Source organism: Equus asinus, chromosome 11 (assembly GCF_041296235.1).
Source record: "Equus asinus isolate D_3611 breed Donkey chromosome 11, EquAss-T2T_v2, whole genome shotgun sequence".
Lineage (NCBI taxonomy): Eukaryota > Metazoa > Chordata > Mammalia > Perissodactyla > Equidae > Equus > Equus asinus.
In genome coordinates this window covers 32,969,246-32,984,931 of record NC_091800.1, presented here as the reverse complement: position 1 = coordinate 32,984,931, position 15,686 = coordinate 32,969,246, and the positions used below count along the sequence as shown (strand labels likewise).

Sequence of the window (15,686 nt, the reverse complement as noted above, 5' to 3'; positions counted from 1 at the left end):
ATTAAATCTTGGGCTTTGCTGGCCTCACAGGTCATGTGAAAGTTTGTATTACTCTGTCAAATAACGGTTTTATTTTTACTTTCTGTTCCAGTGAGGAGGTAGATTTGGAACTTCCAAGCACTGAAAATGAATATGTATCAACTTCAGAAGCTGATGTTGGTGGGGAACCCAAAGTGGTATTTAAAGAAAAAACAGTCACTTCTCTTGGAGTCATGGCAGATGGAGTGGCCCCAGTCTTCAAAAAGAGAAGAATTGAAAATGGAAAATCTAGAAATTTAAGGCAACGAGGTGATGATCAATAATTGTGAAAGAGCTTTTTGTACGTGCTTTTTGAACAGAATGGAGCTATATATCTTAAAGCTCCTCTGTGTTTGTTTCTAAGTACTTTGATGCTAAAAATTTAGATTTATTCTAAATGTATTTTATGTGAATTTAAAATAAATCTTTTTTCATGTGAAATTTATTTTTGTTCCTAAAATGGAAGCCTACCACATTGCATTGTAATACAGTGTATTGTGTTCAGTGTCTAAAAATTGCTAATTATGTCGTAACATAAGATGCTATGTATCTGTTATTTAAAACATGGAAAAGCAAGGCCTTTATTTGATTCTTATTCATATAAACATACATACTTACCCTGCACTGAAAATGCATTACTTTTGCACACTGGTATATTAACTGTTATCCAAGAAATAAGAATCAGACTACATAAAAGAAGATTGACAGCCCAGTGATGATTCAGTTCTGAGGATCTTGTCAGAAGGCTGATGTAGAAAGTGTATGTGTATTGGCTTACCTTACTCAATTCAAGGTCAAGGGCCAAGAACCAGGCCAGCAGCTCAGGTACTTCAGATGTAGTGCTTAACATGGAGTGAAATCAGACCAAAGGTATAAATGCTTATTTGCCCAGTTCAGTTCAAAGCAACAACCATTGCTTAAGCATTGTTACTTTGAGCTAGGCATTATGCTAGGAACTGGGGATATAAAGATGAATAAGACATATCCCTCTTCTTCATGACTTCACATTCTAGCATAGTCCTTTTTCCCCTAGTCGTGCACCCTGGTTAGCACCCTTTTATGTACTGGAAATTAATTTTTTAAAGCTCTGTAGGTGAAAGCTTCAACAAAAATAGTAAAGTCTCTGGCTTCAGTAAAAATTGTTAGTATTACCTTAGACAAATTGGAAATTTCCCATTTTCTGGTTAAATTTCTTAAAAAGTGGAATTTTCTTATTTAATTCATTTGAAGTAGGTACCTTCCCTTTATTACTTCAAATTCTTAAAATTACATTTTTTATAAATCGTACAGTATTTACATTTGGTAGTACATATTTGTCTTTTAAAGTTACTACTGTACAAGTAAGAAAATGGTAGCTTATTAAAAACTATGAAAGAGTAAATTAAATATTAGGTTTTTTCTTTCTTCCGATACTGATCAGAGTCAACTTAGCATTGGTGAGATAGTATTTGAAGAGTTGTCTCATATTCAGTCTACTTCTTTGGGTATGTCATGGATGTATAGCATTATGGAGAAGTATTTTAGATTCTCAATAGCCAATTTGTCATCTAGCTAAGCAGTGCATTTTGGTGCTTAATTCTCCTCAATTGGAAAAGATAAGACTGTAAATGGAATGCTGCTATATTTTACCCAAATTTAGCTTGTACAGAATACATAATTGACATTTTTAAAACCACACCTCATTATGTAAAGTGCTTCTCTTTGATGCATTTTTTAAAGTATCTCCTTTACCTTTGTAATAAGACAGTATTCTCAGAAGTTTGCAGGTGCATCTCCTTGAACTGAAACTGGTTTTAAGGAGTGCTCAGAAAAGACTCTTGGCAAACACAAAAATTTTCTATCAAATTGTAAAAAATAGTACTTTCCTCTTTGCTTTGAAAGATTAAGTAGAGAACATACCAGCTTTAACTGAATTTTTTCAGAAGTTAAATATTTCATATCACTTCTGCCATTACCTTTCTATCATATGTATTTTTATATATGTGCATGTAGGAGACTATAAAAATAATAGATTTTTATTATAAGTTTAAAGCCCAAATAATAGAGAAATAAGTAAAAAAATAAAAGTTTCAATAATCTCAGACTCCTCCCCCATGACCACTGTGGGGGTTTTTTCCTAAGCATGTTAACATTGGGTATATGTGGGTAACCCTTATGATACCTGGCTCCATGATGTCCACTCTCTGGATGAAATTTATTCAAAGAAGCATGGTCCAAACAGCCAAAAGTAGTTTTTGTTTTTTAATGTAGTTTTTATAAATTCTGAAAACTACTGGGGGAATAACCCTGCCAGATTTTTAGGTATTGAAAAACTATAACAATTAGTATGGTACTTGCTCACATATAGGCACATCATATATAAACTAGAATTTGTTTCTGATTGTTGTACCTGTATCACACTGATTTCATCATTGTGTTTTTATAGTATGTTTTTTAACATCTGGTAGAGCAGAGATCCTCATATCTTTCAAAATGTTCATATTTATTCATTATTTCAAGTAACGTTTTGTCAAGTTGCCACGTCTGCTTTCCCAAAAAAACTGATTTCGTACCACACCTACCAAGTTGGTAATAATTGCTACCTTCCTAAGATTGATTATTCTCATCTGTCAACATCATCTTTTCATTTACTCAGTTCTTCTTTTATGTCTCTCTACAGTTTTGTAGTTTTCTCCCTGTGGGTGCTACACATTTCTTGAAATGTAAGCTCTCTGAGGGCAAGGGCTTGGTCCATTTTGTGCACACATAAGTACATTACACATTGTAAGCACTTAATATTTGTTGTCTAGTGAATGAGAAAACTAGAAGAAAAATAAGCAATAAAGGAAATGCAGATAAAACTACAACTGATGTCATTTTTCACCAATCAGATTACCAAAGATCAAATAACTTATAATGTTGGTGAAGATGTGGGAAAATAGGCAGTCCTATACAGTACTAGTTAAGGTACGGGCATTAATTTTTTTGTGTGTATTTTGCAATGTTTTGACGTCTTAGCTTGCTGGCTGGAGAGAGACTGCCCCTCCCAGGACTCGCCCTTTCTTAGACATAGCAAAGGGCTTGCCCCAGAGCACATCTTTCATATACAAACCAACTAATCTCAAGTCTAAGGCCCCAATCGCCTCCTATCTAGCACACACGAGCCAGTATTTCCTCTGCCCTAAATTGTCCCAGGGCCAGATAGCAAGGCAACTAGAGACCACTCCTATTGCCCAACACCCGCCCACTGGAATTATTCAAACTAGCCAATCCCAAACTGTTCACTCTGCCCTGGCTTGCCTTTCCCTTAGAGACTCCAATAAAGGTTTTCCCTAGACTTCCCTCACTCGTCTGCCTTTTGCCTAAATCTGGTGCTTCCCCTGGACCCTGTGTGGTGTGCAGTGACCTCTCTGACACCTGCGAATATAATAAACTTCCCCCTTCCAAGTCTTGTTCTCATCTCCACTTGTGGCCACACCTACTTTACCATGTTGTCTCCAACATGTACATTCGTAGAACAGTATAAATTGATACAACCTCTATAGAGAGCAGTTTTTCCAAATATCAAAAAAAACCACGTACATGTTAACCTGGCAATTTCACTTCCAGAAATTTATCCTATAGGTACTCTCACACTTGTGGGAAGTGATGTGTAAGACTAATGTAGCATTATTTCTAAATCAGAGATTGGAACAACTTTACTGTCTAGCAATATAAAATTCCTTAAAAGGAGCTCTATAGGTACTTTTATGGATTGATCTGGAAGATACATTGTTAGGTAAAAGAAGCATGATTCAGAAAAGGAAGAAAAGTGCCTTGGTTAACGACAAAAGTTCTAGTGCCAAACTGACTCCCTAGCTCTAGTGCCAATCCCTATTTTGTACCTAGTAGACCTCGGTAAAACTCAGCAAGTTATATAATCTCTCTGTGTCTCCATTGTCTTGTCTGTAAAACAGGGATATTTTTTAGAGCATTTTTATGTTCATAGAAATTGAAAGGAAGCTACAGAGAATTCCTATACACCTCCTGTCCCCCACATGCATACCCTCCACCACTGTCAATACCCCTGACCAGAGTGGTACATTGGTTACAACAGATGAACCTATGCTGACATAATCACCCAAAGTCCATAACTTAACGTTAGAGTTTACTCTTGGTGGTGTACAGTTCTTAGATGTTCTGTTCTAGTGTTGTTGGTTTTTCGTTCTTTTATTTCTTTGCATTTCACTTTGGGAAGTTTCTGTCAACATACCTTCAAGCTGACTAATTGCTAACTTGACCATGTCCAGTCTACCAATGAATGCCATCAAAAGCATTCTTCGTTTTTAGTGTTTCTTATTTCTAGCATTTCCTTTTGATTCTTTGAGCTTCCATGTCTCTGCTCACATTATTCTTCTGTTCTTGCATGTCGTCCACTTTTTCCATTAGCATATTAATCATAGTTATTTTAAATTTCTGTTCTGATAAGTCCAAAATCTCTGCCCTATTTGTGGTTTCTGTGCTTGCTTTGTCTCTTCAGACTGTTTTTATCTCTTTGCATGCCTTGTAATTTTTTTTCTTGAAACCCATAACATGATGTATTGGGTAAAAGGAACTGAGATAAGTAGGCCTTTAATGTGAGATTTTATGTTTATTTTGCCAGGAGTTAGGCTGTGTTTAATGTTTCCTATAGCTGTAGGTGTCAGAAGTTTCTAATTGCTCTAGTGTCCTTGTTTTTGTCTCCCCTATTGTCTTGGGTTTCCCTAAAAATTCCTTCTTAAATAGAGTCTGACCTTGCGGTTCTTTCAGCTGTAATCCACTGTTGCTGTACAGGAACCCTGTTGACGTGGTGGTAAAGAGTGGTGGGAGGGAAGCATTCTATAATCCGAGGATTAAGTCTCAGTTTTTTAGCGTGCCTGTGTCTCTGGGTTGTGTTTTTTCACAACTGCTTCTCAGCTTCCCCCCCTTAGGTGATACAGGAAGACTAAAGGGTCCTGGAGTTGGCTATTTTCCTTCTCCCACATTAGATAAGGCTCTGGTAAAGCAGTTTTCCTTGATGGTAAGACTTTGTTATAAAAACCAGAATGTTCTTGAAGGTATTTCAAATGGTTGTTTTTCCCCTGGGTGTATTTCAAAATGGTTAATTTTCCCCTCCCCCAGCCAAACAAGAGGGAACTTTTCTTAGGTCTTCACTATGAGAAGTGGTGCTCCTGGAGGTAAAAATCAAAGAAGTGTGGGGCTCCCCTCCCTTAGACTGGGGTCCCAAGAGTTTCTAACTCTCCAACTAGACCACACTCAGCCTCCAGCAATTTGTCAATTACCTTTGTGTCTTCCTACCAATACTGGCTCCACAGCTTCTACTTCAGGGAAGCTGATCCACATTCTGTGTGTTCACCTGTTTCTCCAGTTTGAGGATGGTGTTTGTCCTGTGACCTCAGTTCTCTGATGGGTCTGAGAAGTTACTGATTTTAAGTTTGTTCAACTTTTTTCTTCTTGTGAGGGCTGGAGTGATGACTTCTAAAGTTCTTTACATTTTAGAGCTGTGGCTCAACCAATTTTTTTTTTAATCTATTTCAAATGTTTCCTTTTGCCAAGCCTCATATCTTCACGTAACAGAGTCAGTTGGTTAAGATTTACATTCAGAAAGGTAAATTTGCCTACACTTACATAGAGATGTTCTACAAAGGTGAGAAAGTCTTGAACCATTACTAAACTTTCCTTTTGACTTTACAAAAGTCAACCTAACCCTTATGCCTCAGTTTCTCCACCTGTGAAGCAGATGTGCTATTTTGCGTAAGTAACTCTGGTTGACTCATGTTTCAGAGCCACTTCCAAGTACTAGAGGGAAGTATTGGCCTTGGCATTTCTCAAAAGGCAATGCAGAGAATTGAAGCAACTTCTGGCACCTGGGCAAATGGGGAAGCCCAACAACAAGATATTTTTTCCTCCTCATCAGCTCAGACAAGTTTCTCAGTTCTTTAATTTGCTCTGGCAATCTAGCTTTCAGGGTTCCAGGCTTGAAATTAAACAGGGGCCTTTCTAAGTGCTAGGAGATATATCACGGCCTGGAGTTCTTTTCAGAGGTGGAATTTCCCCTCCCCATCGAGTTTCTTGCTAGTTTCCCACTTCCCTTCCTCGTCTCATGTGTTATTTTGTTCTGTACTTCTTTGGCAAAGAAAATGAAAGAAAAGAATTACACGTAGGAGAATACATGAACACTGTTCAGGGCTTTGTCATATAGCAAAAACTTGCAACGGACTTAGGAGAAAGGATCCTACATTTCTACAGTATCTTGAGAATGGATATCACTCTGTCTTCTTACAAGTTCAAATTTAATTTTGAGACGTAGGGGCTGGTTCAGAAAGTAGGTCTATATCTGCCTGTTGGAGTTAGGAGGATGGGGAAATCATCAGAGATTGCCTGGAAATTGTTAGCAGCATTAACAAATGAGCTGGTCACCCATGGCCTAGGAGCTACCTATGAGTCTTTAATAAACCACTATGTGATACCACAGAAGAAATTAAATTACATCACTTAATTGACAGAGCAATTAGCAAGCTGTCCATAAAGCCCCAAATAGCGAAAGGTTATAGATTGTGGCACCACTGCTGGCTGGAGGAGGTTTTTGTTTCTGTTTCTTACTATAAACTTCATTTAAATCATTATTTCTTCAACAGCAATCCAGCATCTGGCCTGTAGACATTCCGTCTTCATGGTCATCATTTGTCCTGGTTCAGAGATAATTTTGGTTTTAGCTAGCTGAATTCAGAGTAGAATAAAGAAAACACACCCCCGTGTTTCCTCAGTATTTAGTATCCATGCAAACAATAATTTCAATATTTGCCCAGAGACAGATGAAACAACGAGCCTAACAAATCTGTGCCGTACACATATTTCAGCAGTGACCGTAAAAAGACATCACACCATATTCAGCTCTGTTCCCGAAATACACTTTTTGACAGAAGATAAATTAGACCATTGTACTGCATGGTGATGGGACCCATCTCTCTACAAGGGTTTGACTAACTGCCTTTGACCCATGTCATTGACCACAGAAAGGAGAGAGAGAGAACACAAATAAATTCTGTGATTTAAAAGTACACTAAAGGGGATCAGCCCAGTGGCCGAGTGGTTAAAGTTCCATGCACTCCACTTCGATGGCCCAGGTTCGCAGGTTCAGATCTCGGCTGTGGACCTACTCCACTCACCAGCCATGCTGTGGAGGCATCCCACACACCAAATAAAGGAAGATTGGCACAGATGTTAGCTCAGGGCTAATCTTCCTCACCAATAAATAAATAAGTAAATAAGTAAGTAAATAAATAAACAGTACACTACAGAAAGTGGGCTTCTCTGGGAATCTGGTACATTCAGTCTCGTGGTCTGTGCTCCTTTGTTTTGTCCTGACACCAAATGAAAGGGATAAGCCCACGTGGAAAGAAAGAAAGACGCTACCCTCCCACCTCTGGCCTGAGATGCAAATGGAAGAAAATCCATATGGGATGAAAACACTAAAGGCTATGCAGTAATTGGCAAAATCTGTGACCTAAACCATGTGAATATGACAGGGGAATGTCACATTATCTTTGAAAGATGGTTCCCTTCTACCTGAATGAATGCAATATCTTTTGCAGCAAATTTTCAAATTCATTCAGACTATAAAAATGTTCACTGGTTCATGAAATGTCTGTTGACTCTAGCTCCACATACTAGTGCCATTCCTGCCTCCCGCCATTCTCAAGTCCTGTGACCCAAACTATTAGGCCAAAAGACTACATGTGCCCATCGATGTTGAGAAAATTTTCATCAAACTGTCATCTCACTGTGATTTTCCCATAAAAACTGAGCCAAATAAGAATGAAAAAGATGGGTAAACTGTGCTCTTCTTCTACTCCTCCCCCAATCCCAGATCTCAGAGAGAACAGATTGGTGGCTGCCAGAGGTGTGGGGTAGTGGGTGGGAGAAATGGGTGAAGTGGGTCAAAAGGAAAAAAAAAAAGAGGCCAGGCTCTACCAATTTTAAATGGCACTTGTTATGGGGAGAATTGTGTTTCCCCAAAACCCATATGTTGAAACCCTAACCACCCTAGTACCTACTCAGAATGCAACTGTATTTGGAGACAAGGCCTTTAAAGAAGGAATTAAGTTAAAATGAGGCAATTGGGGTGGGCCCTAGTCCAATATGACTGGTGTCCTTATAAAAAGAGGAGGTTAGGACACAGAGAGAGACATCAGTGATGCCTACCCACAGAGAAAAGACCATGTGAGGACACAACAAGAAGGCAGCTGTCTGCAAGCCAAGGATGGGCCTCAGGAGAAACCAAACCTGCTGGCACCTTGATCTTGGCCTTCCAGCCTCCAGAACTGTGAGAAAATAAATTTCTGTTGTTGAAGCCACCCAGTCTGTGGTATTTTGTTATGGCCTAGCCAACTAACACAGCAATGTAGATTTGAGACATTTGAGAATTGTGGGGTTTTGTTTTTCGTTTTCTTTTTTTTTGGTGAGGAAGATTGGCCCGGAGCTAACGTCTGTTGCCAATCTTCCTCTTTTTAGTGAGGAAGATTATCTCTGAACTAACATCTGTGCCAGTCTTCCTCTATTTTGTATGTGGGACACCGCCACAGCATGGCTTAATGAGTGGTGAATATGTCCACGCCCAGGATCTGAACCCACAAACCCCGGGCCACTGAAGCGGAGCATGTGAAGTTAACCACCATGCCACCAGGCAAGCCCCTTGAGAGAGTTTTTATGGTCTTAGTTTTTTTATTTAAAATTTTAAAAAGTAGGAGCTGGCCCCGTGGCCATGTGGTTAAGTTTGTACACTCCACTTCGGTGGCCCAGGGTTTCGCCGGTTCAGATCCTGGGTGTGGACATGGCATCGCTCATCAGGCCATGCTAAGGTGGCATCCCACATAGCACAACCACAGGCATTCACAACTAAAATACACAACTATGTACCGGGGTCTTTGGGGAGAAGAAGAAAAAAAAAAGGAAAAAAAAATTTTTAAGTATAATATATGCTCATTGTAAAAAATTCCAACAATATTTAAGTGTAGACTGGAAAGTTAATGTGTTCCCCTAAACCTGTCTGTCAACATTCTACCAAGAGATAACCCGCCACTGTTCTAGTATGTATCCTTCCAGATATTTCTCTAGACACCGGCATGCATGTGTATGTAGATCTTGTTTCGATTTGTTTTGTTTTTATAAAAATGAGAATCACTGTATGCATATTATTCCTCAACTTGGTTTTGTTCTCAACAATATATCCTAGACATCTTACCAATCTAGGTTCTTGGTTGTAAACTTTCAGAACTTAACAGAAACTTTCTCTGGTTAATTTAAGCAGAAAAAGGAATTTGTTGGAAAGGCCAAGAACCAGTTCAGAAAATGTGCAGGAACCAAGATTTCTTAAGCAGTCAAAACTAAAGTCAAAATCAAGTCAGAGAAAAGTTCAAGAAGTCTAATAACACATTTTTGGGAAGAGTGTGGGGAAATGGCATCACTACACAATGCTGGTGGGAGCACAAATTGTATAACCTTTCCCGAGGGCAATCTGTAACACCTCATCAAAATTCCAAATGTACATACCCTTGAGAACTTTATCCTACAGATATTTTGGCAAAGATATGACAAAACACAAGTACAAGAGCATTCACAGCAGCATCGTTTGTAACAACAAAAGGTTGCAAAACACCTAAATGTCCATCGATAGAAACTGATAGAATTACATACATTTATGCAATGTCTGCTCTGTAGCTATAAAACAAAGAATGAACAGGTTCCTAACAATACTCATATAGAATGTGCTCCAAGATCAGAGGCAGTTTATTTAGTATGCTGCCATTTTGGTAAAAAAGAAAGAAAAAAGAGAAAGATATGCATACTGTCATATACGTCCATAAAATATGCCTGAAAGGATATGCACAAAATTAATAACATTGGAAAAGAAATCTAGGTGTTTAGGAGACAGGGATAAGACAGACAGGAGACAGGAGGGGGACTTTTCACTGTATATCCTTTGTTCTCTTTGAATTTTGAACCAACTGAATGTAATACCGATTTTAAAAGTCAGTGAAAAGTCACATCGAAGAGTCTTGTTAATGCACCATTACTCTGCTACCCCAGAACACAAATGTTCTTTCTGTTACAGCTGCTACTGCTGCCACCACCAGCATGAACTCTACATACCCTGCTTCTTGAGTCATTTCTTGAGATTCAAAGTCCTAGCAAAGGTCAGGCATGTTCCTAACTTTTGCCCACATGCCCTCTGCCAGGAGTCTGGGAAAGTGCCTGCCTGCTAATCTTTTGGCTTCTGTAGAAAAGCCCAGGTCCCAAAGAGACGCACGCGATATCAGGCTGTCCAAACATAGGAAGGGGTTTCGGATGTCACATAGTCCAAATAACAACAAATTCTATGCCAGCGTATGCCCACATCAATGCACACGGATTCACTACATTCTGTTTAATGGCTACATAAGATTCTGTAGTATAAATGTTTGTTTACTGAATATTTGTTTATGTGTTTAGGATACAAATATTTGTTGATGAACATTCATAAATTTTTGTACATGTTGCTATTATAAATAATCCTGCAACAAACATCCTTGTATACATAGCCCCTTCATCATATTAGTGTGCCTATGTACACATATATAGGAAAAATTTGTTGTGAAATGAGAAAGTACAGTAAAATCATCTTTATAGTATGATCTATAAAATCTACATAAGAAAACTTGTTTTAAAAAAAGATTGGAAGGAAGTACAAAATGAAAAGAATACCGTAACTCAACCTGGAGCACAAAAGGAACACGTAAGTCTAAATGCATAAAATCTTCAGTTGTTCCAGTTATTGGCTGAGGGTGAGGCCCGGATCTTGGTTATGTACAGGCACACATAGGATGAGTCCAAAAGTAAGTGATCTTCAAATTCAGCAAGTGAGAGAGAGAGAGAGAGAGACCAAGAAGAGACTAAAACTCATGAATATTTTGCGTTGAGAGGTTGAGTTCTATAATCTTTGAGTATCTCCTTAATATACAGTTAAATAATCCTAATCATGCCTAAAATTTAAAGGTATATTATAAGTTGTTACGCCAAAAAGAATCTGTAAAATCTATTTCTAAACCTAGAAAACTCCCACAATACCTCTTCACTGTCCCGCATTAAACCATCTTTCCTCAAGTACATTTAAAAATAATTATATAATACTCAATTTTTATAATTTGTTTTGATGCGATATTTGACTCATTGAAAAATGCAATATTTTTACTTCATCATGGGTCCTTGTGCTTCACACGGGACCTCACCTCAATGCCGAGTTACCACAGCCAGCCTGCCAGTGTGATCATGTACTTATTTACATTATGGCTTATAAATGTTCTGTTGTTTAAAATAAAGACAGAGGAAGTCTTCAAATTGAAAAATAGTATCAGATGCAATTATTTTATGAAACCTTTGCTGACTTGATTGCTCCAGTAGATGGTACGGCTAACATCTGTACAACTGTTAGTGGATGACATTGACAGATCCCTCACGTAAAACAAAGAATAAAAAGATAAGCAGGGGCCAGCCCCGTGGCTGAGCAGTTAAGTTGGCGCTCCGCTTCTGCGGCCCAGGTTTTCGCTGGGTTCCAATCCTGAGCGTGGACACCGTGAGGCGGTGTCCCACGTGCCACAACTGGAGGGACCCACAACTAAAATGTACAACTATGGAACTGTTCCCAATCTTTAAAAAAAAAAGATAAGTAGCTAAGCGGATTGGTGCGTAGTTTGAAATTCCACAAGTAGCAGAAGGTAAACCTAAACATAGAGAAGCAGACGGTTTCACACATCTAGCGGGATTCTCAGTCCTACGTTCATCTTCTTGTTCAACCTAGAAAATCCTGTTTTTGCCTTTCTTAATCCAAACAAGGTGAAAGAAATTTACAAGAGTGAAACAACACACTGTCTGTCATTCGTGGTATTCCAGCAGAAGATGAGTGACCATCTATCAGGAATGCTGTGGAACTGGAACTAGCAAAATTGGTTGGTTGAATTTAGGGTATTTTCTAATTTTGAGAGTTGAAATGTAGAGCCAAACAATAACTTGAGATAAAATACACTGAAAAATTCAGTTTAGTTTGACAACTAATTGCAACTTAGTGATAAGGTAAAAAAAAAAAAAATCACAGGTAATCGCTATATTTTTAGACTAGAATGTGAGGAAATCTTGGTATTATATACAGAAATGAGTAAAATACAAAAACTTGAGAATAATAAAACACATCAGGGTTAAAAATGTCTTTCCAGACCAACTTCTGTTCCTGCCTACATGGCACAAAAGAAAACAGAGTAAAAAGACAGAGACCCTGCCTTCATTAAGAATATAATCTAATGAGGATACAAACAAGCAGACAGGCAAGTATTAACACATGTATTGTCAGTGGAAGCACTGGAGACCATGGGAGCTCACCCAGGGAGCACCAGCCCAGACGTCAGGGCCAGGGAAGGCTTCCTGGGACCTGAAGAGTGAGTTGGCACGAGCGAAGCCAAGAGTTGCAGCAAAGAGAGGTTACCGGTTAAGGGACGTGCACATGCACAGATCTGGAGGGAAGGAAGAGGCAGGGCGTTTTCAAAGATCTGAAAGTAGTTTACCACAATTGGAGCACAAAGTGTGAAGATGGGGCAGAGATGCAAAGATGGGCCAGAAAGGCAAGCAGTGACAATGCTTAAAGGAACTGACAAACTATGTTAAGGAAATTGGACTTCTATGCGAGGGCCATGGGCAGCCAATTAAGAGTTTTAATCAGTGAAGAAACAATCAGATCTGAATTTTATAAAAATCACTCTGGCTGCAACATAGAGCAGAGTTTTAAATTTTTTCTCCTTCTTTTTTTGTCCCTTGAACGTATTTGACAGTCTGGTGAACTCTATAGATCCTATCTCAGAATAATTGTTTAAATGCCTGAAATAAAATACACAGGATTATGCAAAAACTAAATTAACAAAACAATAACAAAAGCAGCACAGACTATGTACTCTGAAAGTTACAGATCATTGTTGAAAGAAATTAAATAATACCTAAATGAATGAATGATATCCCATTTTTACAGATTAGAAAACTCAACGTTGTTAAGATAGAAATATTCACCAAAGTGAGCTAGATCCAACAGAATCGTTATCAAAATCCTAGCTGGTCTTAAAATTCACATGGAAAAGCAAGAGATTGAGAATAGCCAAAACAGTCTTGAAATAGAAGAACAAAGTTAAAAATCACACTTCCTGATTTCACACATCAGAAACCACACTTCCTGATTTCATAACTTAGTCCAAAGCTACAGTAATCAAGACCAAGACAGTGTGGGGCTGCCATCAGAAAAGACACATAAAATAATGGAATAGAACTGAGACTCCAGAAATAAACCTTGACTTTTATGGTCATTTGAGTTTTAACAAGGGTTCCAAGACCATTCAATGAGGGAAAGAACAGTCTTCACAAATGGTCCTGGAACAACTCAAGACCCACATGCAAAAATAATGAAGTTTGACCCCTTCACAACACCATACACAAAAATTAATTCAAAATGAATCATAGACCTAAATGCAAAGTGACAAAACTTTTAGAGAAGAAAACATAGGAATAAATCTTCATCACCTAAGGTTAGGGAAAGCCTTCTTAGACATACACCAAAACAAGTGATGAAAGAAAAAATGGATCAATTGGGCTTCCTCAAACTTAAAATCTTTCGTGCTTTAAGGGACACTATTGAGAAAGTAAAAAGATAAGCTACCATGTACTAGCTTTCTAGGGCTGCCATAACAAAATACCACAGCCAAGACGGCCTAAGCAACAGAAATTTATCTTCTCACATCGCTGGAGGCTAGAAGTGCAAGTTCAAGGTGCCAGCAGGTTTGTTGTCTTCTGGGGCCTCTCTACTTGGCTTGCAGACAGCTTTCTTCTTTCTGTATCCTCGCCCGGCCTTTCCCCTGTGCACCTGCATCGCTGGTGTTTCTTGGTGTGTCCTAATCTCCTCTTCTAATGAGGACACCAGTCAGATTGGATCAGTGCCCACCTTAATGCCTTCATTTTAACTGAATTCTTCATTCAAGGCCTATTTCCCAAAACAGGCATCTTCTGAGGTACTGGGGGTTAGGGTTTCAACAAATGGATTTGGGGGAACACTCCACCATTGCGATCCCCAGAATTCATGTCTGTCTCACACAGAAAATACACTCATCCCCATCCCAATAGCTCAAAAGTCTTGCCCATTCCAGCTTTCTGTCCCAGATGTCATCAAAATATAATCTACATTAAGTGTGGGAGAGACTTGAGATAGGATTCATTCTTTTTGTGAGTGTGTGTTTCTTTTTCCCCAAAGCCCCTCAGTACATAGCTGGATATTTTAGTTGTGGGTCCTTCTAGCTGCGGCATCTGGGATGCTGCCTCAGCGTGGCTTGATGAGCAGTGTCATGTCCGCGCCCAGGATCTGAACCAGCAAAACCCTGGGCCGCCAAAGTGTAGCGCGTGAACTTAACTACTTGGCCACAGGGCTGGCCCCATACAATTCGTTCGAAGGCAAAAAATTCCTCTCTAGCTGCGAACTTGTGAAACCAGACAAATTATCTGCTTCCCAAATAGAATGGTAGGACAGGCATAGGATGGACATCCCTATTCCAAAAGGGAGAAATTGGAAGAAGAAAGGGGTCATGGGTATCAAGCAAGTCCAAGATTTACCATAGCAAATTCCATTAGATTTTAAGACTTGAGAATAATATTCTCTGGCCTGATACTCTGTCCTCAGGCCCACTGGGGTGGCGGCCCCACCCCCTCAGCCACAGGTGGCAGCTCTACCCCTAAGGCCCTGGGCAGCCTGGACTGCTGCAACTGAGGAAGAGACAGCCTCACCACTAGGCCCTGTGCCTCGTGGGCTCATAGTGAGAGTGGCAGCCCTATGAACCTCTGAATCACCTTCAGAGTTACTTTTCCCTTTTCTCAAAGGATAATGCACATTCACAGCCAGAAAATAGCCCTCTTGTCCCTTCCTCTAGAATCCCAGAAGTCCAATAGCCTTCCTTCATCTTGTCTGATATCTGTCCCCATGAGCCCGGGCTGGCAATGTTTCTGATGGTTTAACCTTCCCTCTACTCCTGGCTTCTGCTGAAATGGCTGATTAGATCCCTGAGTCACATCCAGAATCTGTTCATCAAGTGATTGTCCCATCACACCGTTAGTGGTCTCTGTAGAAACCACTTTCTCATTCTTTCCAATACGGATAGGCTGAGAATTTTCCAAATCTGCAAATTCTGTTCCTTTTTTGCTTAACATTTCCTTCTTCAATTTCTCTCTCTCATCTCACATTTTACTAACAACAACAAGGAGAAACTAAGTCACACGTTGAAGACTTTGCTTAGAAATCTCCTCAGCTAAATATCCAAGTTCATCACTCACAAAGTCGACCTTCCACAAAACACTAGAACACAAGCCAGCTAAGTTCATTGCAACTTTATTACAAGGATCATCTTCCCTCAAGTGTCCAATAACACATTCCTTATTTCCATCTGAGGCCTTCCCAGAAGCACCTTTAATGTCCATATGTCTACCAATAGTCTCCTCAAGGTGCTCTAGGCTTTTCCTAACATGCACCTCAAAATTCTTCCATGCTCTACCCATTATCCAATTCCAAAGCCACTTCCACAACTTTAGGCATTTGAAACAGCAGCACCCAACTCCCA

General features: G+C 39.3%; 1 protein-coding gene across 2 annotated transcripts in view; it reads left to right on the top strand.

Annotated features, from left to right (window-relative positions):
- WBP4 (WW domain binding protein 4) overlaps positions 1 to 2,864 on the top strand; it is a 28,059-nt gene extending 25,195 nt beyond the window's left edge. For both annotated transcript variants that reach the window (XM_014854854.3, XM_014854853.3), the window contains exon 10: positions 92 to 2,864. In XM_014854854.3, the coding sequence (XP_014710340.1) occupies positions 92 to 302 (211 nt within the window). In that variant the 3' untranslated portion in view covers positions 303 to 2,864. The remainder of the gene's footprint in view (positions 1 to 91) is intronic.
- Positions 2,865 to 15,686: the final 12,822 nt, after the last annotated feature.